The sequence below is a fragment of the Trachymyrmex cornetzi genome, unplaced genomic scaffold (genome assembly GCF_001594075.2).
Source record: "Trachymyrmex cornetzi isolate Tcor2-1 unplaced genomic scaffold, Tcor1.1 scaffold223, whole genome shotgun sequence".
Lineage (NCBI taxonomy): Eukaryota > Metazoa > Arthropoda > Insecta > Hymenoptera > Formicidae > Trachymyrmex > Trachymyrmex cornetzi.
Window position 1 is genome coordinate 983,393 of NW_017296881.1, and position 24,072 is coordinate 1,007,464.

At 35.3% G+C, this 24,072-nt stretch overlaps 1 protein-coding gene across 9 annotated transcripts in view; it reads left to right on the top strand.

The window, feature by feature from the left end:
• Lmpt (four and a half LIM domains protein limpet) overlaps positions 1-24,072 on the top strand; it is a 130,416-nt gene that overhangs the window by 79,126 nt on the left and 27,218 nt on the right. For 5 of the 9 annotated variants that reach the window (XM_018506104.1, XM_018506112.1, XM_018506107.1 and 2 more), the window contains 3 exons: positions 6,886-7,060; positions 8,075-8,308; positions 9,078-9,287. In XM_018506104.1, coding sequence (XP_018361606.1) covers positions 6,886-7,060; positions 8,075-8,308; positions 9,078-9,287 — 619 coding nt within the window. Of the gene's footprint in view, positions 1-1,745; positions 2,494-6,885; positions 7,061-8,074; positions 8,309-9,077; positions 9,288-12,231; positions 12,464-20,488; positions 22,250-24,072 lie in introns of those variants that run through there. The other 4 variants (XM_018506102.1, XM_018506109.1, XM_018506100.1 and 1 more) reach the window with 4 other exon arrangements.

Below are 24,072 nucleotides of genomic sequence, written 5' to 3' on the forward strand. Positions count from 1 at the left end.
TTAAAACCATCTTGCAAGTCGATCATATGTATCGATCGAAAGATTAGCTTCACGACCTGACATTCACATTTCGAAAATTACTCGAAGTCATCTGACAATGTATAGCTGGATAATAACATACATTTGATGGGCAATGAAATACTTTCTAAAGATATCTTGAAAAAATAAATTTCAAAACAGAAAATATACAAATCAATTCTTATAATCAATGTAATTCTTTTAACAGACACTCATTAATAATAATTAGATAAAAAATTAATTATGAATATTTTAAAAGCTACAGTATATTAAATAACAATAAAATTAATCAGAAGTAACTTGAAAATATCTGATTCAAAGTTTACGTAAAGAAGCATAACATAGTAAAAAAAATCAGATTTATTTGTCAGGATTTTTGAACCATCCAGTCATTACTCAAGCGTGATGTAATTCGAAGTACTTATTCAATCAGGTCAGTTTATACATGTTTCAGTAAAATGAGAGAGAGAGAGAGAGAGAGAGGGTGAAAGGATGAAACTGATCAAACGAGGCTGCCCTCGAAACGTCAAATAAATGGCTTATTAACTTGGCCAGCAGTCAATCTTATGATTGACGATTTGATTTTTTTAATGTCAAGAGGGATTTGCTCTCTGCTCCGCCGAATCCTTTCTCATGCGTTATAGGGGGACGAGGGGGGAGGGGGGCGACGATCTTTCCTCACTATAAATAATCGGATGACTGTGAATCGCGGCGATTTCCGCAATGAAAATAAATTCAACGATATGTATGTCCGTATGAGCGCTCGTGCTTCGTTCGCCCATCGTGCATCCCCGGCACGACTTGCACATAGCGGAGCGCTGCAATTATTTTCGCGAAGACAGCCGGCACCCACTCACCGCTGATCGTAAAATAAACCGCGAATATCAATTTGCCTAAATTATAAACTACGCTCACGATATATGATGCTGACATGGTGTTTGCATTATGATGTCTCCACGCGTCTCGTTTAACGCGAAGAGATAAACCCGGATAAATCAGATTATTTTGCGCGAAACGCATCTGATAAGTGTGCTCGACTCTCTTAAGTATTCTCACAGCTTACGATGTATTCTGTATCCAGATAATGCGGCCACACTATCGCATTTGCATTTTCCATTCTTTTGCAATTAATTTGCTATGTTTGCATGTGTAATATCTATTACTATTATATGTTCAATTTTTTTGTAATATTCTGTTATATTTTCTTTAATAATTGGTCTTTAATTAGTCTGTAAATATTTTTGAAAAGATAAAATATGTCTTTTTTGCTAAACATTATACTAATTATTAAATTTCTCGACATCTTATATTTATTATTTAAAATATTTGTCATTTTATATTTATTATATTATGTTTATTATGCTATATTCTTATTTATATTTATCATTATTTAAAATACAAAAGACATATTTTATTTACATTACATTTTCAAAAAAGGAATTGAAAAACCTTATTCAGTAGTTTTCGAAAGATATTTTTAAAGAATTTGAGAACATATTACAACTAAATTATATATACGAATATATATGAATATATTTCTTATAGAATATTGCCAAGTTTAGGATTAATTGGATACATTTTTTTATCCCTAAGCTATAACTCGCTTTCTTCGGGCACATCGCAGTGATTTTAACAACAAACAACTTTGATGACTGTCATCTTTTAATTAATGGACTACAAATAATAAAATTATCTTTAAAAATCATCCCCAAGTGACACTCTTTGTGCTATCATAAACTATCTTATTTATTTTGGGGATCCAAGTTGATTAACCAAGATAAATAAGCTCAGTTTTGAAAGAAATTAGTATCTTTGAAGACAATAATGAAGAAAATGAAAGTGACAAAAAAGGAAATAAAAAAACCATGATGCCGATTGCCGAATCGGCACCCTGAACGAGCGACTGCAGAGGCGTCACACGACGCCGACCTTACTTTCGGGGCCGAACTTGGGTCCGACGAGGATGAGCCCGAAGGGACCCGGGAGCCAGGATGGCCCAAAGATGGAGGTGCGGGTGTCGTGCGTGCCGACGCCCGGCCCTGAACCGCAGGATATCCGCGTCCGTATACCGGAACCGAAAAAACGGCCCATGAGCCCACCTATTCTCGAGTCCACGATGCGAACCAGGTGTCCGTCCGTTCCGGAGAAAGACTTCTACCGGAAGACCTCGTCCTTGGAACGGCGGGACCGTTACCCGACTCTGTCCGGCACGGAGATTAAGCGGGGCCTTATGTCAAATTCCGCAGAGCCACTACAAACACGCAGACGGAATCCCATGTTGGACCGGAGGAATCGATATCCGACTATCACTGGTGCGGAACTCAAACGGAGTTTGGCGATTGGCAAGTGTCCTCTCGAGGACGGTCTGGATCTCAGCTTAGCACCATGGCCCGGCATGAAATGGGCCTGCGTTCGAGTGCTGCATCTCTACTGCAAGGTGTTCGACCAGTTCGAGCTGTTTGAGCTGATCGTTAGGTAATTGCATGTGGTGGCTGTAATGACATGCCTGATTTGATAAACATGGCTCGTATAAATAAAAAGTGTGTACAATTGTGAATCTACCTCATGTTATTAACATATGTTATTACATTCACAAGATTTTCATTATCTTCACAACATACTAAATTTTAGATTTAAAACTCTTGCTGATTCACTGCAGTCGTTTTGAATTATGATGTTCGAAGCAAGAAATATACATACAGAAAATTCTTGCAAATTATATTAAAATGTAAGTATTTTTAATAAAACAAAATTTGAAATCGATAGAACAGATTTGTAAAATGTACCAAAAATTCCCTTTATATGCCGATAATCAATAAATAACTATATATTTGAAACTGAATTATGTCTAATTAGAAAATGAAACAAATTATATGAAAAATTATATATGATCTGTTACATTGAGATAAATATAATTTTATTTTATTTTGGAATAAAAGGAGAGTTCAATATATTTTACACGGTACTCTATCAAGTGTAAATATTGTTTTATTGAAAAATATTTCTATATTAATATATTTTGCAAGAATCTTCATTATATATTTTTTCAATTTGACGGCATCAATCTAAAGATACGTGGTGAGTGATCAGGAGCTTTAACCTTCCAAAGCTGAATCACCAAAACTATAACATAGTTATTGACACTGAATCTATCAGATCTATTTAACTTACATGTTAATTGAAAAGCACTAATTAATTTCGAAAAACAAAAATAACATAATTTGTATAAAAAAGAATGAATACTAAATTTTTGATAAGAATAATCCAAATTTACAGATGTAATGAAAATTAAATCGTTTGACATTTTTTATATAGAGATTTATAATTGAATAAGTCCAATAGATCCGCTGTCAATTCCGGAGGATTAAAGCAATCGTTATAAAAATATTGTTAATTACAATATTGGGAAAATTTATATTTTTCTTTTATTGAATTATTCATAAAATGATTACACAAGAGAGACAAGACTAAAAAAATCAATTTGTTAATATAAAATTAAACTGAAACGTGGCATTTATAATCATATCTAGAAAATTCTTCTAACCATAAGATCTTTCTCAATATTCTAAAAAGAGAATAAAAGTTTCTTTTAAGAAGAATCTCAATCAAAGTTAAGCTTTTGATTCGATTGACTCGGAATTGCTAACCGAGAGGGGGTATTTGTTTACGAAAGATTTTACATGGTCCGATCCATCAACGTGGCTTTTAGGAGATCGCTAAAGCCCAACGAATATAGCACGAACGCAATTAGCTGCGTTAGTATCTATTAGGCGAAGCCTCTAACAGTTTCCCCAGTGCTTTACGATGGAAAACGGCGGGCAAGCAGCGCCAAGCCAAACCCAACCGAATGATTTATGTTGGACTACGTTTGTAGGTTAACGAAGTTGATTTTTCACGCTGCCACGTTTGCTTGCGCGAACCAGATTTTATCAAGCACGCAGCTTCTCTCGCCTCTTCTTTTATCATTACACAAGATGCAAAGATTATCATCATCTATCCTACGTACGATTTTCTAATATTACAGAAATAATTTTTTTCTCTAACGTCAGATCTTTTATAACACGAGAAACGTTTTTCATCTCCCTTTTTTCTTCTTGTTTAGTCACATTAATGTAAGTCAATAGTGTAGTATGGCATGTTGCGTTTTCATCCCATTTTTTCGATTTTCGTGTTTCCTTTTTGTGTTCTCGACATATTTTACGCCTCTGTAAAAAAGAATCTCTCGTGAAATTTATCGTGCTATTTCGTGCGTCACGTCTGCCACTTATAAAATTAATTCGCCATATCGATTATCTAATATAAACCCGAAATAAAATTTCTCTTTCAGGTTTTTAAGTCTCGACTATTGAATCATAAAGTAAACTGAACACTTGGCAGAAGATATATTATCGCAAGTAAATAACGAATTTCTAAAAATGGTAAGAAGTAGTTCTGCGTGAACTTCTATAAAAAAAATGTTATCGTCTGCTAAAATTTATTGTCAAATTTATGGTCTCTAAAAATAGGAAATGATAAAAAATGGGTATAATAATATATTTCGTATATTTATCTTTTTTGTTTATATCCGTGACTCAGCGAGCGTCTGACTTTTTTGCCATAACTAGGTAAGAGTTAAAAATAAAAAAAAATTTCGAATGTGTTTGCGATCAATGTCGGTGGTAAGTGTATATGCGCGCAGCGATCGTCGACGTGAATTGGAATGAATTACGATCCACGTGCAAGTATAACGTTACACACGTTCATCGAATTAACGAGGCGTCAACATTAATTTGCATCCAACCTCGCGTAAAATATTGAAACGCGTTCGACACAAGACACAAGATTAAACCTGGCTGTAATAAGGGCATTGAGGAAGCGGACGAACGGATGCCTTCTATAGGATCTACGAGAATTTTTTTTTATAGCGCAGGATTCCGTGAAACCGCGAGTTATGATTCGTTTGCAAATAAGATAACTGCACGACTGACATTATCAACGTGACATTACGGACATCGCCAATGATACCCTGGAGATGTTTTCCACGATGAGAAGTAATCGTCCTTGACATCCTGCATTATTATGTATGTATTATCGTTCTTGCCTTTTATCGATTTTAAAATTTTACATATTAAACAGGAAGTTATAAAGTATAGAATTAAAAAAGAATTTATTATTTTATAAAGTAGATTATTTTTACATTTATATGTAATAAAAATATTTTATAAATTAAACATTTAATAAAAAGGTACATTAAATGTATTAAATAAAAATAGTTGAAAACTTGCGGAATTTTAATATATGTTATTTTGGTATATGTAATACATAATTGAGAACTGTAGCATGTAAAAATCATACAGAAAAGAAATTAGATAAATATAATAAAATATCTACTATTGCATATTAATAATTTATAAGTAAATCTTATTTACAATTTAAATAACAGCATGCGTACATACAAATAAAAATACATCACACATTCAAAGTGAAACTATATTTATAACCCATTAAGATTGATATAATTGCTATAAAAATTAAATAAAAATTTGTATTTTGAATGATTAAGGCAAGGAATAAATTACTATTAAATGGTACATATTAATTTGCAATGAATGTTCGTTTTTTCTTTACGCCAATGAGTCCTAAAATGAAAACAAAAAGCACGAGAATAAGAAGGAAAAGAATAAACTCTTACCTACGTGATAATTCGAATCCTTATCCCGCTGTTATCGTGTACAAAGCATAGATATAGCTGCGAGAGAAGGTCCCCTCGCATTAATGGCAAGGGTCTCGGCAGCCTTGGAACCGACATCCGGAAGGGTGCGGTAAAGCCGTGATAAACGTCCGGCGCAAATGCATCCCCTTGATTATACGATCGCCGTTCGATACAGTACTAGTATCGATCCGAGGCCTCTCGCGCGCTCTTTTCGCTAGTAAAAATTTCCTGTCCCACCCACGCATTACGTACATGCACGGAAAGAATGATTTGGCTGATCTATCTAGCAATTTAATTAGAGATGCAAATTTGAAAATAATTTTGTTAGGTTATCGAAGTGATTAAGTAGGACGCTCAGGCTGATTGCTGGAATGTCAAAAGTTTTTTGCAGTATTACTTGTCATGCTTAAATTTCCTATATAATTATTTTGATGATCCAGTAAAATTATTTTCAGATCTGTATCTGCCTACTCTCTGATTCTTCGGAGTGGAATCTCATTTTAAAAAGTGAAAATTGAATCAATCTTGAAAAAGAATGCCTCAATTTTTAAAAATGAAATTCCACTCTAAAGAATTTAGAGAGTAGGTAGATACAGATCTGAAAATACTTTTGCTGGACCATCATAGCGACAGTTGTTGTCCTCATCTTTTTATAAATGTCTTAATTAATATTACACTTAATCAATGACTTAATTAATTAACGCGTCAATGGCGTTTAGTTCCACAGTATGACAAAATAATAATTGGTAAAATAGTGATAATTGTCGCAAAGCTATTCGCGAATATTTAAAATTAATGCAGCAACGACTAATAAAACGTCACGTCGTGGTAAAAAATTAAAGAGAAAATATAACACAAATTCCAAAATGAAAAAAATTGTTAGCACTTAACTTAATTATGTGATTATCGACGCACAAACGTGGCACATGTAAAAGTAATAAAACTTTATTGGGTACCTCATCACAGCGCCCCATGTCTTAATAAAGGACACACAGCAAATATTTATCAGAGAACTTCTTTTCTTGGACGAAAAAGATTTAATTGAAAAAAGTTTTGAGTGGAGATCTTATATGTAATATTTATATCCGTCTATCTTGAATAGTGAAAAGATTTCATTGCACATGCCTAGAAGATCTGATTCTAATTAACAATGTTTTTTTTTTTTTTTTTTTCAGAAAAAACTGTACTAGCTGTAAGTGTCCGCGCGAGGCCCACGATGTCTGCCACGAAGAATGGGTGTCGGTCAGATCCCGTTTGGGACTTAAGGGTGACGAGTCGAACGGACCTATCGGTGTGGATCCCAGAGAAAGAGGTCTCGCTTGGGTACCTCCTGGACTTCCGTCGCATAAGGTGAAATTTTTTCTTTGTTTACATTTTTGTATTGAAAACGAGTATTAAAATAAAATTTATACAAATTATATACAAATTAGTACATATATTACATAAAGAAAGAAATATCAACAGAAGTTGCTATGTAGAAAATAAAGCGTATTTCATTATCAGTATCTCCATATTTAAAAATTAATGCTTGTAGAAAAGATTATAACTCGCATAAACCGTATCCTTTTCCTCTTCCTTTCGCCGTTAAATAAACTTTTTAAAATATTCTTTAAAAATTCTTCGATTCCAATTTGATTTAATATTTTCATATCAGCACACATCCATCTTATTTTTATCTTTTAAAAATATTCTAATTTTTTATTTTCTAATTAGACATAACTGTGCCTATCACAATTTTAATTTTTGGATCTCACAAAATACGTTTATCGTTGTTCGTGCACGGACAGAGTTCATACAGCTGACAAAGGTGGTTTCCCTAAACGACCGTTTGCAGTTTATATCGCGAAGCGAATGGGATAATAACGGGTAGTTGTGGGCGGAAGAAAGGTAGAAGCGAAGCATGCATAGTGAAATAGACGTGCGAGACGTTTGACGGCCGACGAGAATCCTGGCGTGCCGCCAGCCTTCAGTATTTTTCAAAAAATCCCAGCGCAAAGCTTTACAGCCTAGAACTGGTCTTTATCACCGCCGGTGTGTTTTATTACGGACGGTCTTCACGGTTTTTTTTCCCTTAATGAGTCTGAGCCACTTGCGACCAATCAGCATCATGCATTTACGATGTTTTTGATACCAAATATTGAAATCGCGTAGATCGTTTGCACACATCTTTTTACGAAGACCAATATTACGGACGAAAAAAAATCGATATTCATATAGAAGCTGAAAAAAAGCTAACATTCTATAGTTACTCTAGAGAAAAGTGAATTACTTGTTTGTACATATTTGCAAAAGAAATTTTATTGACATTTACAAGTAGAAATATTACAGCTTATGTAATTAAAACTGATAAATTGTTTCTTGCAGGTGGAAGAATATTTCTCGATGCTACCAGAGATCGCTGTACCAAGACTTGGCACGCCTGGCGAACGGCACAGAGATCGTCAGTTAGCGATTCAGTTGCCTAAACAGGATCTAGCAAGGGCCTATTGTCGCCATTTGGATCCCAAACATGCCAGCAGCGCTGATGATTTCATGGCCGCCAGGAATGAGATTGCTCTGGACATCGGTAGCGTACAAGAAGTTCTCGAGAGAGACCTCGTGAGTATAGAACTTTCAGCTTCAATAGCAAGTAAAAAAAATTCTGAAAGTTTTAATATCGTAAGGAGTTTCAGGATTATCGAATACGAAATATTAATTCGTAATGAATTAATGAATATGTTTATTTATAGTATTCAACATATCTGCGCTTCTCTTCGTAATTCAACAACTCTTTTCTGTTTCTTTCTTGATTTTCATTGGTTATGTTCAGTAAAAACAATTTAATAAGTACTTGCATTTCTTGAATTATAGTTTTAGATTTGAATTGAGTTAAAGACTATTCCTCTAGATTAAAAAATTTAATCCAATTGGTACAAAGTGCTTACTTTATCTACTAAACGCATTTTTTAAACAATGCGCGACTATCGAAAACGCGTTAAAAATTTACAATTTATATACAATGTTTTATGATGTGCAATTTGTAGCCTACGGACCATGTTGTCAGCCTGTAAATTTTTGCGGTCCGCCGGACCATAGCCAAAAGTAAAAAAATCATATTTTCCATTTTATACAAACGAAATAAACATTATACGATCTGCGAAATTTTATCTATTCCTGAAAATAATCCTCTGAAAATATAATCTTTAAAAAAAAGGATGCTACTGTTTTATGTAATATAAAATGTTCGACACTAGAATTGCTCACCAATTGCAAAATGAGATCTTTCTGTAAAATGAAAGAGTAATGAAACTTAGGAGATTAATTCTGAATAGCAAACGAATCCGCGTCAACAACGTAGAAGTTTCTAATATCCAGGCTTTTCTTTCAGGAGTGTGGCGTGTGCGAATCGTCCCTGAAATACGGCAGCCTTGCTGTGTCAGCTAGTAAACTGGGTCTCCTCTATCACCCGACGTGCTTTAGATGCGCGGATTGTAAAGAGCTCCTGGTCGATCTTGCTTATTGCGTGCACGACGACATGCTTTTCTGTGAGAGGCATTATGCGGAACAACTTAAACCAAGATGCGCTGCATGCGATGAGGTAAGTACCTATATTTATACTCACACACAAAAAAAGAGAGTGGTTACATTATATATAAAATAATATTGGCGACTATTGCCGAACTCATGTATTTGCAAATTATTACTGCATAAAACTTTGTAAAAATTTGTGGTACTTTGACTGATAACAATGTAATACGAAATTTTATGACTTGAAAAAATAATGTCTATATCCGCCTTGAAAATTTATTTTAAATTTTATTTACAATTTTATTTGAATTAAAAAATTTATTTTACACTTTGACTTTAGCATTTATTTATTTTTTTATTTTTACAAAATGTAGATTAATCCACTGTTACCGTATAAGATCTTCAATTATTTTTATTCAAATTTAAAAAATATACATATGCTTAGAAGGGACTCTCAATCTTTAAAATAACAATAATAAAAACATTTAAAGCTAATAAGAGTGAGCGGAAAGAGATGCGCAAATTGTTAAATCAGAAAATTTATTTCGCTCTATTTGATTTACGATGTCTTCTTTATTCAGAATTCTTGAATGTTTCAATCTCTTTGGAGTCTTCAGCAATCAGATATACATTCTTAATTGCAATCCGCCAAAATTGGATTATTCAGATTGCCAAAACTAAAATGGATTCTCGACAGACGCCAAACATGTCATGAAGATTTGGAATGATGTTAACATCACCAGTAATATTAATTGTTAATTTACAAAGTAATTATACATGCTAATTTTTATTATATATAATTGTTAATTCACAAAGTAATACCTTTCAATATACGACTGAATTTTTGTAAGTAGATGTTGAGTTTGACATTGTTAAGAGAAAACTATTTAATCCAATTATACGATGCGGAATATTGAGTATGTCAAACATCAAATTTAGTGACGTGAATTTTCTGATTTAATAATTTGCGCATCCCTTTCCGCGCTGACTTTTATTAGCCTTAAATGTCTTTGTTGTTCTTTTATTTTCAAATATCTTGATTTAATGGTTTATACGAGTTACACGAAGTTCCATATAAATATAAATAAATTTTAAAGCCGTGTGTAAAAATCAAGTTTAATTGATAACATTAAATTTTGTAATATTCTAGCGTCAAGATATTTCAAAATTATTCAAAAGTTATGTAAATAAATGCATGATTGATATAAAGATAAGTAATCAAAGACATTCGAGATACTTAAAATGTTTAATTAAAACTTAAAAAGACATTTGCTGTCCATATAAAACAATAGTGGATAATATCTACTAAGAACAAAATTATCATTGGGCGTTAACGAAGAAAAGCCGCCGAAGTAGTCGAGGTAGGTAATTGTCAGACCACAGTGGTTAGCGAGTTTATCCTCAGCCATCTGCCTTACCGGCGACGGTACGCATCTACTTACAAAATGCAACGGCCTGTGTAACTGGAATTGGCACAGAGCATTTGCGTGAGCTCGATAAAAGCGGAATTGTATAAAAAGCTAAATAATACAAAGTATAAATATATAAAGAATACAAAAATAAGAGATCGCAATCGTAGTTTGATTTACAATTTAAAACTGAAAAACTGTACAGAATCGATTATACGCAAACCGATCATATCTGTATTCGAATACGCTCTTTCCCGGGATGTCGACGGAGTCGTCCTATCCATTTAAGGTATTCTCGCGACGCTGTAAGGTTATACCTCGTACCGTACATCATTTCGCCAGACGTTTATTACGCCGATGGCATTGCTTTTGCATTAAGATAACCTGAAATCTCAATGACCTAAATATAAGTTGTCGTCAAGGTTCAAGCCGAGCGTCCCGGCAATTTGGTTTTCAATGAATACATTTTCTCTAAGCTCCACCGGTCCTTTATGGAGACTAATAGGCACGTGTTTGAATAATATATATGCAATTTTTTCAACGTGAGCACGTTAATTATTTGCGCTTTCTAATAAGTACAACACATATAAAATTCTGTTTATCGCGTTTGTTTATACATTGTATATTGCGAAATGCTATGTAACGTTAGCTCTCTCTTAAAATATCTGAAGAATAATATTAAATGTCGCGCGATCGCATGCCGTTGTTTCGCCTGTTGCATAGAAACTGGGCCACTTTCGGCTTTATTTAGATGAACAAAAATAGAGATCGAGTAGGATAGCGGAGGAACATCATAGTCGGTTCATCACTTTTGGAACTGCGCAATGCAAATTATTCTGCGACAACATGAACCGTCGATTTATGCGCCAAGATTCCAAGTTTTTCATTGTGATCCACCAAGCCAGTTGGCGGATTGTAATAATTTATACGAAATATACGTGTAAATTATTAATAGAATTGAAGTTGACAATCATATCTTCAACAATTTAGAAATATTAAGTTTGAACTGAATTTTTTGAAAAAATGTATTTTTCATAAAAAAAAAACTTATTTACATCAGCCAAAAATTATTTTGTCTTTTAATTATTCGTTTACAAGTATGCATTGAGCCTTTTATTTTCTATCAAAAATTATTAATGTATCGATAATGTAATTCAACAAAAATGACGATTGATTAAAAAAAAACCAGTCATTAAAATAAAAATTCTTGAAGATAATTCCTCGAAATTCCTTATAGAATAAAAATGATAATGTTACTTTATTTTCAAACTTCTCTGAAATGGTAAGAATTTATTACAGATTAATCCATATAATGAAAATGATTACAGTATTGCTGTAATTTATGGAATATAATTCTACATAATTTATGTTATGTAACGTGGGATCCTTCGAGGTCGCGAAATTCACCGAAATATGAAAAGTGCCAGCGTTTCGCCACTGTTTCGTCAAGAAATGTTGCCTCGAGTTGGTTTTAATCCAACCGGAAACCTCGCCTGCCGGTAATCTATTTTGATTCCTTGTCGAAGCTCCCACCACGATGGATCCAGAGACTGACCCGTTCGGGTCTTTTATTAGAGCCAGTCAGAGAGTTTCAGGAAGGGAACGAAAGACGACGAAAGCGCGCGAATAAATCGACGTAATATCCTTAATGCAGTATTAGGATTCGTACTTTTATTTTATTCGTTTAAGAGAAAATAAATATCTCTTTTTATTTCGTTGACTAATAAACGGAAAAAAAAAAGAAAGAAAAGGAAAGTGTCCGCGCCTTTTCCCGATACGAAATCCGTCGTGACGACCACGGCCTGCGGTCACTCGAGAAAGGTGGTTTTGGATTTCGGTAAGTGAAGTGCGCCAGCGCGTAGTCAGACACGGTTGCGCGATAATCGCTCGAGGAGATAAGTGTTTACGGGTCGGCTGCCAAGATGTCCGCAACCGCGAATGATCGGAAAGAAAAGTCGTCGCGTAAAAGTCACGCGGGATGGTAAGGACCTGGTGAAATGACCCACTCGCTCATCGATTTATGTCTGTATATCTGATAATAAAGTACGCAAACACTATTCCCCAGAACAGAGTACACATTCCCCCTCTCCTATTCGCACCCGCGCGAACACCTCGTAAAATTACGACGAGCCTGAGGATACAAAAACAATTTACACAAAGACAATTTACGCTACATATTTACAATGTCGCGACGATGTGAATTAGAGATCGGTCCGTTTACGATAAAAATGATGTGATAACGAATTGTATAGTGACAATCGATTAAAATTGTATTGAAAGTTGATATATTTTAATAACACGATTTAATTCGAAAGATCGTACAATATAGAGACAATGTATATCGGTGCGAGATATTTACGATATAAACCGCGCAAAATACGAGTTATATAAATGGAGCTCTTATTTTTTATGGGGAGAGACACGCGATTTTGTGGCACGGTTGAAACGTTCTGTCGAGACTTTGCGAATGTTCTGAGCCTTTGAACAAGCAAAGAGCGGGTTTTATACGAAAATATGGCGTAACAATGACGCAACGTGTCGTAACAACGTAAAATTCTGGCACATTATCTATTTCAAGCGAGCAGCGTTTTTAAGACATGCAACTGCCGCATTAAAATCAATATATGAAGTTGGAACGGATTCGTAGGTTATGCTGTTTAATATACTATTTTTTTTGTATAGCTGAATTAACTCGCATTTTAGTTAGGCAATTGAGTATTAATTTATGTGTGTATATGCACTAAAAAATTATTTTTAGAAACGTTAATATATGATAAATATTTAATTTAATAATTTTTTTATTATCTGAGTATAAATATGAATAAAAATATCTCAATTTGTATTTATTGATTCTGACGAACAAATTATATAGATTTTCATGTATTTGCAGCATAAAAATTTGAAGGCTGGTTTTAATATGAAATAAATTTTTTGTCTTAGAAATAATTTAAAATTAATTAATACAGTATGTAAGAAAAATAATACAAAAATAATAAACGCTTGAAATTATTTTCATATTTTACGTAAATTAATCGTAGTGCTTCAAAGACGTGACATTATACGGACATTCGTGCTAAAGTGATTTATCGAGCAGTCATTTCGTGTACCAATTTATTGTGTTGGCAAACTCATAAACTGAAAACATAACAGAAACAACGCAAACAAACAGTTATGTACCGAAAATTTGCCGTTTTGTCTAGTTATAGTGCCAATTTTGCAAGGTCGTTTGCTTTTAGATGCGATTCATTATAATTTAATCTTGATTAAAGCTTTTAGTAGCGAAAGATCGTTTTTTACTTGTTCGTAAAAGCTCGATGCCAACTCGAACAGCTAAAAATGTGTCTGTGAATGCGCTGATTTGTGTTAATTATAGCTCATTCACTCGATTGTATAGTAATATAATCCAATTCTCTTGAAAAATTATATTTTAACCAATATATTCGAGATCTAATTTATTTTAAATTATTTTTAATTATACACATATAATATTTATTAATATTTAAACGGATGATAAACTATTACGGTCGAGTAGCATGATATAAATGGCAATACCACTCCTCTGCAACAACAGCCAACGTTTTACAAATTGCTGATGAATGAGACGTTTAACAAAAATAATTATAATGTCAGTGACACTCGTCAGTAAGAAACACTTTGTGATGGCAAGGGGTTGCACGTCTCTCGAACGCCAGGCATTCTAGCTAGGTCTTTGCACTTGACCATTTCCTGGTTGCCAGAGGTGTACGTCTCATCTTGATCGGCCAGACTGAGTCTGTCACTATGACTTCCGATACTTACTGATTAAAATAAACAGTTTTCAGTCCGAGAAATATTTTTACAATAAATTAAAACTTTTCAACTGATTCGAGAATATTTATTTTTAAATTGTATGTGATTTAAAGCTCAATTTAGATAAATTACACTTGCTGCAGATAGTTAATTTGTTTTATCATAAATGATTCCAATAAGAAATTTTGTGAATAAAAAATATTTACTTTTCGTTAAAGCTGTTCCAAGTCGTTTTGCAAAGAGTTATGCAATCCGATAGCATAATGGATTGCACGGTCCAATAAGAAATATCTCGCGAACAAAAACGAGTTCGCAGCAATGTACGACGCAATTTGGGTCACGCGCCACCAACATATATTAAAGTTAAGATAAAAGAAACGGCGGAGAGCAAAATGAGTAAGATATATGGAAAGAGAGAAAGAGCAGTATATCAATGATTCTGCATGTGAGTCGCGAAACGAGATCACGGTCGATTCGATATTATAGGCATACCTGGATGCCAAACGGCAAGACGAGGACTCGCGGTCCTGAGGGAATAATCCTGACGGACTGGACTTTAGTTCCGTCGCTTTAATCTAAATCGGTCGGCTCGCGGACGAGTTGCGGGGCTTTTCAGATCCGGTGGCACGCTTTTCTTCGACCGTGGCCACCGCCGTTCGATCATCGACCGAAATAGCATTGGCATTGTTCCGTTTCCCTCCAGAAGAACCGGCTCTCTCGGGTGCGGGCAAGGAGGTCGACTAATTTCGACCTCCACCGTCGCCGCCGCCGCCACCGCCGATAGGATACGATGTCGCGAGCACGCTTCTTTCTTCTACATCTAGATTACATACCAATCGATCTTTCTCAGGAGTCAAAGTGTTTGATGTTGCTTTTTTACGGTTCATCGATTAGCCATTACCTGAGAAAGCCGCGCACACACGTGAGAAAGACCTGCTGCGAGTCTGTTCTTGGCTTTTACGGGCAGAGTCAAGGTCCTCTACTCAGCGAGTCTAATTTACTTTTCGACAATGTAGTAGTCCGAATTATATGCTTAATGTTTTAACGACTCTCTGTTGAGTACCATGATTGTTTATAATGTCAAATTGATATTATTTATTGACATCTCTGTTATCGTTTATTTCCTTTTCATGTTACCTTCTTTTGTTTGTTTTTTTATATCGTGCCTTTTCTTCACGTAATATCTAGTTAGTGAAAGACTTGTTGTACCGATATTATTATTATTTCTTAATAGAATGTCAAGATGCTAAAGGTACAAATTTAATTTAGCGAGAAATTTAATTCATAAAATCGCTAATAGCAGCATTTATTAGTAATAAAGCAATGTATCAAAAACTATATGATATAACAATGTGATTAACAGAGATAATAAAATAATCTGTGTTCCGAATCAATTTCAAAACCACCGATATATTTTTTATATGTAGATTGCGTAAGAAGAAAATGATCTTTTACCGTATTTATAATAGCGTAACTGCATAGAGATTAATGTTGAGGCTATGTTCTTTTATATTGTGGATCATTTACTGAGTAAAAGATTTCTTAATTATGATTTCTTAATTGCGTGCCAGTGGATACTCGAGGCGTCGGATAATCTGACGAGTAAATTCGCGGAGCGAGACGTCGCGTCGCAAGAGGCAGCGCCGATTTATTTTAGTTTGCATCCGATACGTTGTCGACGTATACGTTTATTTTCGGCGCTAGTCAGGGAAGTGGTCCGGACGGGTGGATTGCGCAGTCGATGCTCCATCACCCACTCTTGTCTCGCGTGTTTCGCGATCCTTCATTCTCCGATTCCATTGCACGCCTTCGTGGAATTTTAATGGAGCGTATCGCGCTTCAACGAAAAAGCATTAATAAAATATGAATAAGAACTCGAGTCTTGAATTAAAGATATTATAAGTGTTCTCTCACTCAAAGAAGTGTTTAATTTTGAGATATTAAAATTTATTCTTGTCTCCATTTTTTAAACACTTAAAGATGTTTTAAACTTTTTCAATAAACAAAACGCTATATGTTTAGATTTAAAACTATGTTTATTGAAAAAGTTTAAAACTAAAACATCTTTAAGTGTTTAAAGAACAGAAACAAGAATAAAATATTTTAATATCTTAAAATTAAACACTTCTTTTTTGAGTGCTTATAAATATTCTGTTCTAAAAAATTAATTAAAATAATATTTAAACAATTATTATGTGGCTATTATTAAAAGTTATTAAAGTATAACATTATTGTTCTTTTTTTCAAATGATCTCATAATTCTTTATTTGTTCTTTTTATTGAGAGATTTTCGTAAATTCAGCAGTCCTTGGCGCGATTATTTTTTATTGGAAGTGCGTCTGCAATTTTCTGAATTTATTTATCAAGGAAAAATAGACATTGGGAAAAATGTTTCACATTTATGATATTTATTATCTCAGTACTTATCTTAATACTTAAAAAAAAAGATTTTTAACGTGATATCTTAATGATTTTCAATAGCATTTATAGATAATATGTATCATATAAAATTGCATGAAGAAAAGACTGAATCATATTCTACGTAAAATACGTGGTACTTAACGTTGCAAAATATATTCGTTGTTAATGAAATAAAGACGAGATTAACACTATCTTAAAACTCGCGATACAAATGCATCATTCAAAGACAATGGCTGCATTCAACAAAGAAACTTGACCAGAATGAACGCTCAATGATTCCTCAACACAATTGGTTTTTGCCTTTAATTTTTCGCTGATCTAGTAAGTGTAGGAATCATATTAAAGAATCATTGATCAGTTTTCTTTGCTGAACACAATCAATATTCGGTATTAATTACGTTAACAGATTATTCGAAAATGATTCAACTATAGCAATTTGAATCAATTATGTAAAAGTTCTAATACAAATGGATCTTATTGCTTATAGTTGACGTAGTTTACAATTAAGACATAATGAAAGAAATAAAGAATAACGGATTTCGATCTATTAAAAACCGTGTATTTCTGTATATTTGGTTTCTAACAGGTTGAAATTTATTTCTTATTTCTTACTCAACAATTCGCATTTTCTCATAACGTATTTTTTTTTTAACATTAAAAAGTCTTTAAACGTTGCGTCTGCTATGTCGAGTAAAATATTTCTGAATATCGCACGTATTCAATTCGTCGATGAGACAAAGCATGTTGACCGTTTAGCACGTGTTCTCGTTGTATCTGCATTTTTGTCACATCGTTATCTTGTTTGCTCACTTGCGTCGCGACTCGGACGCGATAAATTGACGAGTGACTGCGTAGGAGACGCTCATCGCTTCCGTGAAATCTGACTTCCTTGGATTTCGTCGCGTTCGAGTCGCTCGCGACGGCATCGCATCGCGCGAATGTAAATCATCGAGGGTTCGATAAGAGGCTCGATCTGGGACCGCCGCGCCGATATCTTCTCGTTGGAGGCGCGCCAGAGCGATGTACCGCGCGCAAAACGCGCGGTATCGGGAATCGTGAATTCTGACGTTGATCCGTACAAACCGATGAGGTAACCGAAATAAAATCTATCGGGTGACGCCAGAAACTCACTCTGTTCTCGGGCTTACCACAGCCGGCCATGCGTAAATATCGCTCGGCGCAATGCGCCTCTAAACGCCGGGTGTACAGAGCGAGTGTATCTGGCGGATCGAATATACAGAGCCTGCACGCAGAGCGAGTTTAGAATTGCAACCAAATTATTCTTGATCGTGTTAGTAGTCGCGTGAAATTCGGCTTCCACTGTTGTTTGCGTACGGAAATGTATATTTTCCTTTTCCTCCAATAAATTTAGAATTGTTTGAATTGAATGAATTAAACTCTATCTTTAGGTGTATTTTGTTTGTTTCAATTTGCACACGTTGAAAGAAAATAGAAGGAAAGTCTTGCAATTAATAAAAATGCTAGAAAGACTTTAGATGCTTTATCATCGATGTAAAGCGATAACAAAGAATTATCATTATAACATACATATATAACTGCTTATAGGATTTTACTTCTGAAGTTAATTCTTGTACTTCATGTTCCATTAACGTTGCAATAATGTAATGGAGTCTTTATCTTAATCTTACCTTATGATAGAGAAAGGCGCAGTATCCGAGAGATTACAATTAAAGTTAACCGACTCGAGCGAAATCGACCTGAGCTATCAGACGATCAGAACTCGAGATGAATCAGTTAATCATTAGTGGCTAAGAGCCAAATTGATGTATCGCACGTTCATCAAAAATATATTAAAAATTTTGTTTACCTCCCTGAATATACGTCAGATCTGCTCTCTTCTGGCAGCCATACGAAATTACCGGCGTCATCACGTGGTTGAAATATTCGGGTCGTTCTAACGAACGAGAGTCGCATTCGATGCATTCGCATTCAAACATCGGTGAGTTTGCTTTTCCCTCGTTAACAAGCTGCGATTATTGAACGGATACGATCGATGGTGAACGATATTGGCAAGCAGCGTGGTGGCAGCAGCGGCGACTGCTGCTGTTGCTGCTGCGGATCGGCATCGTTAATTATCATCCGCACCGATCGATCGCGCCGTTCATCGCAACGTGCATTAAGGACAGGGATTCGTGTTCAGGGACATTCGGGCTAACTTTAGCCTTTAGCCGGGCCCCGCACGTCGTATCCGACGTTTCGCGACGTCGACGTCGACGTCGACGTCGAGACATAACGAGCCGACGGCCACCAGCCTGGCCAGCCGCTTTTGCCCGCGGAAAATAAAACAGTGCTTCGGCCACCATCCGGCCGCATGGATAAGCCGATAATCGCGTGATCGGACATGATCCTCGCGTTCGGATAGCCGTTCATTTGTTTCGATACCAAGCGCCAAAAGAGAGAGAAAGAAAGGAAAGGGAGGAGAAAAAGAAAGAGGGAGCGAGAGACGTCGCAACGCGCCTTCGTCGACGAGTGGAGAACGTTTCTTAGTGGTGGACCAGAGTGACGCGTGGGTGGTCCGGCCCCCCTCTCAGAATCACGTAATCGTCGTCTGTCTTCTCGGTGACGTCACCAACACCAAGAATTACTACCGTGCTTACGGAGAGACCGGTGCTCTCACGCCGCTGAGGCCACGAGGTTGCCTCGCGCGAAAAGTCGGAGGCTCCCATCCGGACGATGCTTTCAGAAAGAACTACCAGAATATCGATGAGATAAATCTTTGGAAGGATGCAGAAAAATATCCCTGAGAACGTTACCTAAGGTGGAATTTCTCGTCAATTGTATCTCTCTCTCTCTCTCTCTCTATTTGAACACAACTGTGAGAAATATCACAAAATCTCGAATTTATCTCACGTCGGGATTCTCGTTGAATATTCCCTCGGGAAGACATTGACATCAGGCGAAGAATATCTCGCTGGGATTCCTGTGCGAATGCGAAACACAATACAAGTGTTGCGATTGGATTTTCGCGCTCGTACGGCGTGTGCCAAAATTATCCTTCATCGATCGGAATGCAGAGTATTCGCGCAAACTTGTGAGATTACAAATTCCGATTATATACGCAGAGAGAAAATTTGTATGTCGCGCGGTGAAATCGTGACTAATTTGAAAGAAGGTAGGCGTGTAACTCCGAAGACTCGTATAATCTTCAGCAAATTGGCGCTCTTTTTTTCTCTCTTTCTTTGATTATGTGACAACAACGATTAGTTAACAATTTCTATCGAGACAGGAAGAAATTAGTAAATCGCATACAACGATCAGTAGAAAAAAATCTTTTAGTTTTACTTAAAATATTTTAATTAAAAGTTCATATGTTTGTAATTGTTAATAAAAGTCTCCTAGTATATTGGTTTTGAATGACGTCAGTGAAGTTAATATTAGCAACGATGCGATCTTATTTGATGAAAAGTGAAGAATTAGATCATCTTTCGAAACGCTGCCAGAATGTAATTATTTATAGCTAATTGAAAGTACGAGATTACTCATATATGTATTAGGCAATGAGACAACAAATATAACCAGTAATCGATATAAACAAAGTTGCAATTCCAATAATCGAAGAAATTCCTGTAAAAAAGTCTTGTCTTAAATGTATTTAAATTTCTGTTTACAAGATAAGCTCATAAAATTCCTTATTCAAAGATGAGCCCAAGTATGAACATTCATAAGATAACTTGAATCATTCTCAATAATTAATTCGAAGATGGGTTTATTGCTATCGGTATTGGTCGGCTGCGTCGGCGTCTTGGAGCTGCTGGCGTGTCTACGACACGCATCTGACAGCGTAGTGATTAGCATCAATCCACCAACACCGTGCCTCTCATATCACAAGCCAGCTAACAATGACATTCAGAGCATTCATGATTCGCTCTGCAGTTTTAGTCACTCGACCGATGTGAGACTTCCTCGTGACGCTAAGCATAAACTCGAAAATCTGCACGAGTACAGTCTGAGAATGCGAAGCGAACTCCGGTCTTTGGATAAAAACTTTGATGGTCGAAGCACCTTATCGGAGTGCAGCACCAGATACTTGCTTGGCGGCTCTAGACCAGACTCGAGACTCAGTCCGGATTCAAGGCTCAGCCCAGACTGGAGTTGTCTCATGCGAGAAGACGATGAAACGTGGATCATCCAAGCCGATCGATATTATAACGATGACAACGATGATTATAACGAAACGAAAAGATTCTTGGAGGAAATCAATACAGAAATTCGACAAAGCTTACGGCAAGTCGTGCGATCGCTGGCCCCACCAGAGCCAGAAAAGTATGTCAGGGTACCTACACCGATCCCGACGTTTGCTCACAACGAAAACAAAATATCTGTCTCCTCAAGCGAAGTGGACACGTCCTTCGACAAGGACTCGGGCAACGATGCGCCCACCATGAGTTCCTTCGATAGCTTTCCGATCATCAAAAGGTACAAGGATTCACAGTCGGCTTCGTCAGTTGACGAATCTGATCACGAGGAGAAAAAGATCACGCGAAGAACACCGAAGAAATCTTCCTCCAAATCTCCAGATTTATTAAAGAAATCGAAGAATGTCGACGTTTCCAAAAAAATAAAGAAATTCTCGAACGACCTTACGAAAATTGACTCGACTGTCCAAAAGCCAACTATCGAAGAGACTGAAAAAGAGAAGAAGACCTTCGTCAGCCAGAAAAAAACGAAATCCGGTAAATCCTCCACAACGATCTCGAGAAAACCTACCAAACTGAAATCCAGAAATGCGGAGATCAGTAAATCTGCAGAAAATTTGAGCATAAAGAAGTCGAAGAAAAATCCGGAACGTCGCAAGTCTGACATATCCGTGCAGACGGTGCACGATTTATTGCGGGATATGTCAACGAACACGTCGCCAACCAACAGCCCATCGTTATCCAGATCGGAGAGTAAAAAAAGCGTCTCGGTAGAAGTACAGACTGTTTTGGAGGAGATGCTGTTGGATGACGAAGCCTTAGAGGAATTAGTTAACAATGTCATCGGACTCTCCGAGAGTAGAAGGGACATGTCCTTTCGAGGTAGCTCCGCTAGAAAGTCCTTTAAGAGCAAAAGGTTTCGGTCCAGCTCGAGAGATCAGTCGGATGATCAGGATAAACAGCTTTACACGGCAACCAATGCAGTCACGTCCGTTGAAAGATCGCGGAAGAAAAAGACGAAGGAGTTGAAAGTATCCAGTTTCGAAAACGCCAACGAGGAGGATCACGAAAGAATCAAAGATGTTATTTTCGACAATTCGAAAGGGTCGAGCGTTTGGAGGAGAAGAGAAGACTCGAGATCGAAATCATCGCTCGAAGAGGATGATGATGAATTCGTGGACGCGGAGGATGTGAGTTCCGGAAGACCACCTATACAGTACACAATCCCTGACACCGATCAGAACAAAGCATTCTGGGTAATACTTGAATCGAAGCCATGCGTTTTATAATTGCATAAATTCTTAGAAATAATCCTGTAATCGTTATTCGGATCTAAGATGATGGAACTGATACAGAATAGTATAATATTTCAAATTTTCGTTCTATACTGTAAGACATATGAATATTCTAATTTATTATCCAAATTTAAAAGATCGATTGTTATATCTTCAAAGTATAAAAATCAATTAAAAACATTGAAATTATAATAAAAAATATTAATAGTTGCTAATTTGATTAGAGAGTAACTATTAATACCTTTTATCATAATTTCAATGCTTCTAATTAATTTTTTATATTTTACAGATATGATAATTAGATTTTTTAATTTAGTTTTTCTTCAAATAATAATCTGTACCTATATTTTTATAGGTATATCAATTTTTTTCTTTAAAAAATTTATAAAAAATAATAAATTACAAATTTATTTTACATAATTCGATTTTGGATTACATAGATATTAAGAAAATAAAATAAATATACTCCGATTTAAAAAACCAATATCAAATAATTATTACGTTTCTATATTGAATTTTCTAGTAGTTAATCAGATTCGTGCAATTATAAAATTCTCAGCTTCTGTTAATACACTACAATATGGTAATTCTTTTTATAGCTCAGAATCAATCTCTAGAATACAATAACAACATGCAAAAATCTTCAACAATACGTGAGTACACTGCAAACGATATAAAATTCATTATCGTTTCTCTAATTATGTTCTTCAAGATACTGTAATTGAATGAAAATATGGAAAATTTTCGAACAATTAGATGATCGTCTGATGTATAAATCGTTGAAAAATGTATTTTAAGTGATAATCATAATTTTAATCTATGTAATTTAATTATTTCGTCTCCTTCCAAAAATCTTCATTAATTTCAATCTTTATGCGAAACATTTTACATAATTAATTTTATTCTTTGTTATTTTCTAATTTCAATTTTCATTTAATTCTAGTTTTTATAAGCTTCATCATGTTTTAGTTCCAAAGTTAGTTACTGTTATAAGATACTATGAGAAATTTATAAAGGGGGGGGAGGGTATATGAATCCATATAAATGCTAATAATTGTTAATAATTATTCTATACGTAAATTATTAAACATGGAACAGTTTTTATATATTTATTGAATGAAAGTAGTTTGTATTTGACGAAGACATTTATGTTAGCTATAAAAAAAATGTGTAAATTTTCACTTTTAACATTACAATCGACCAGTTGATGTAGCTATTGTGGATCTTTAATCTGTATGAATTAAGTTAAAAAAGCGGGGATTTACGTACCATTAGAACATTTACTTGTTACATTCAGAAACCGTATATTTATAGCCATAAGCAGGTTTCACGACGAATGGAGTCTTTTAATATCCACCGTTATTTGACGACTAAAAATAATCTCCGTTGATCGTTGGTTTACTTTATTTCGCGCGTCCAATGTGTCAATAAACGATTATTCGACAAGGCAGGTTGGATGAACCGGGCAGTTCATTAACTTTATTTTTCATACTCTACTGCAAGGAAAATCTCCTTCACGTTCAGACATACGGCGCGTGGAATCTCGCACAAGTTGCTTCCGATCTTGCGCAATACTTGTTCCCAAAATATTTCGAATATTTGGCTACGCAAAGCAAGCATTCGTTACTAAAGAATCCCACTTCTCTACTGTCAGACATATTCGCCCACTTTCGTGAAACTAGTAGCCAAGTATTGGCATTACTATCCAAATATATGGAAATCTAGTTGATTATTGAATGTAATTAAAGCGTATTAAGTTTTTAATAAATATAAAGATAAATATT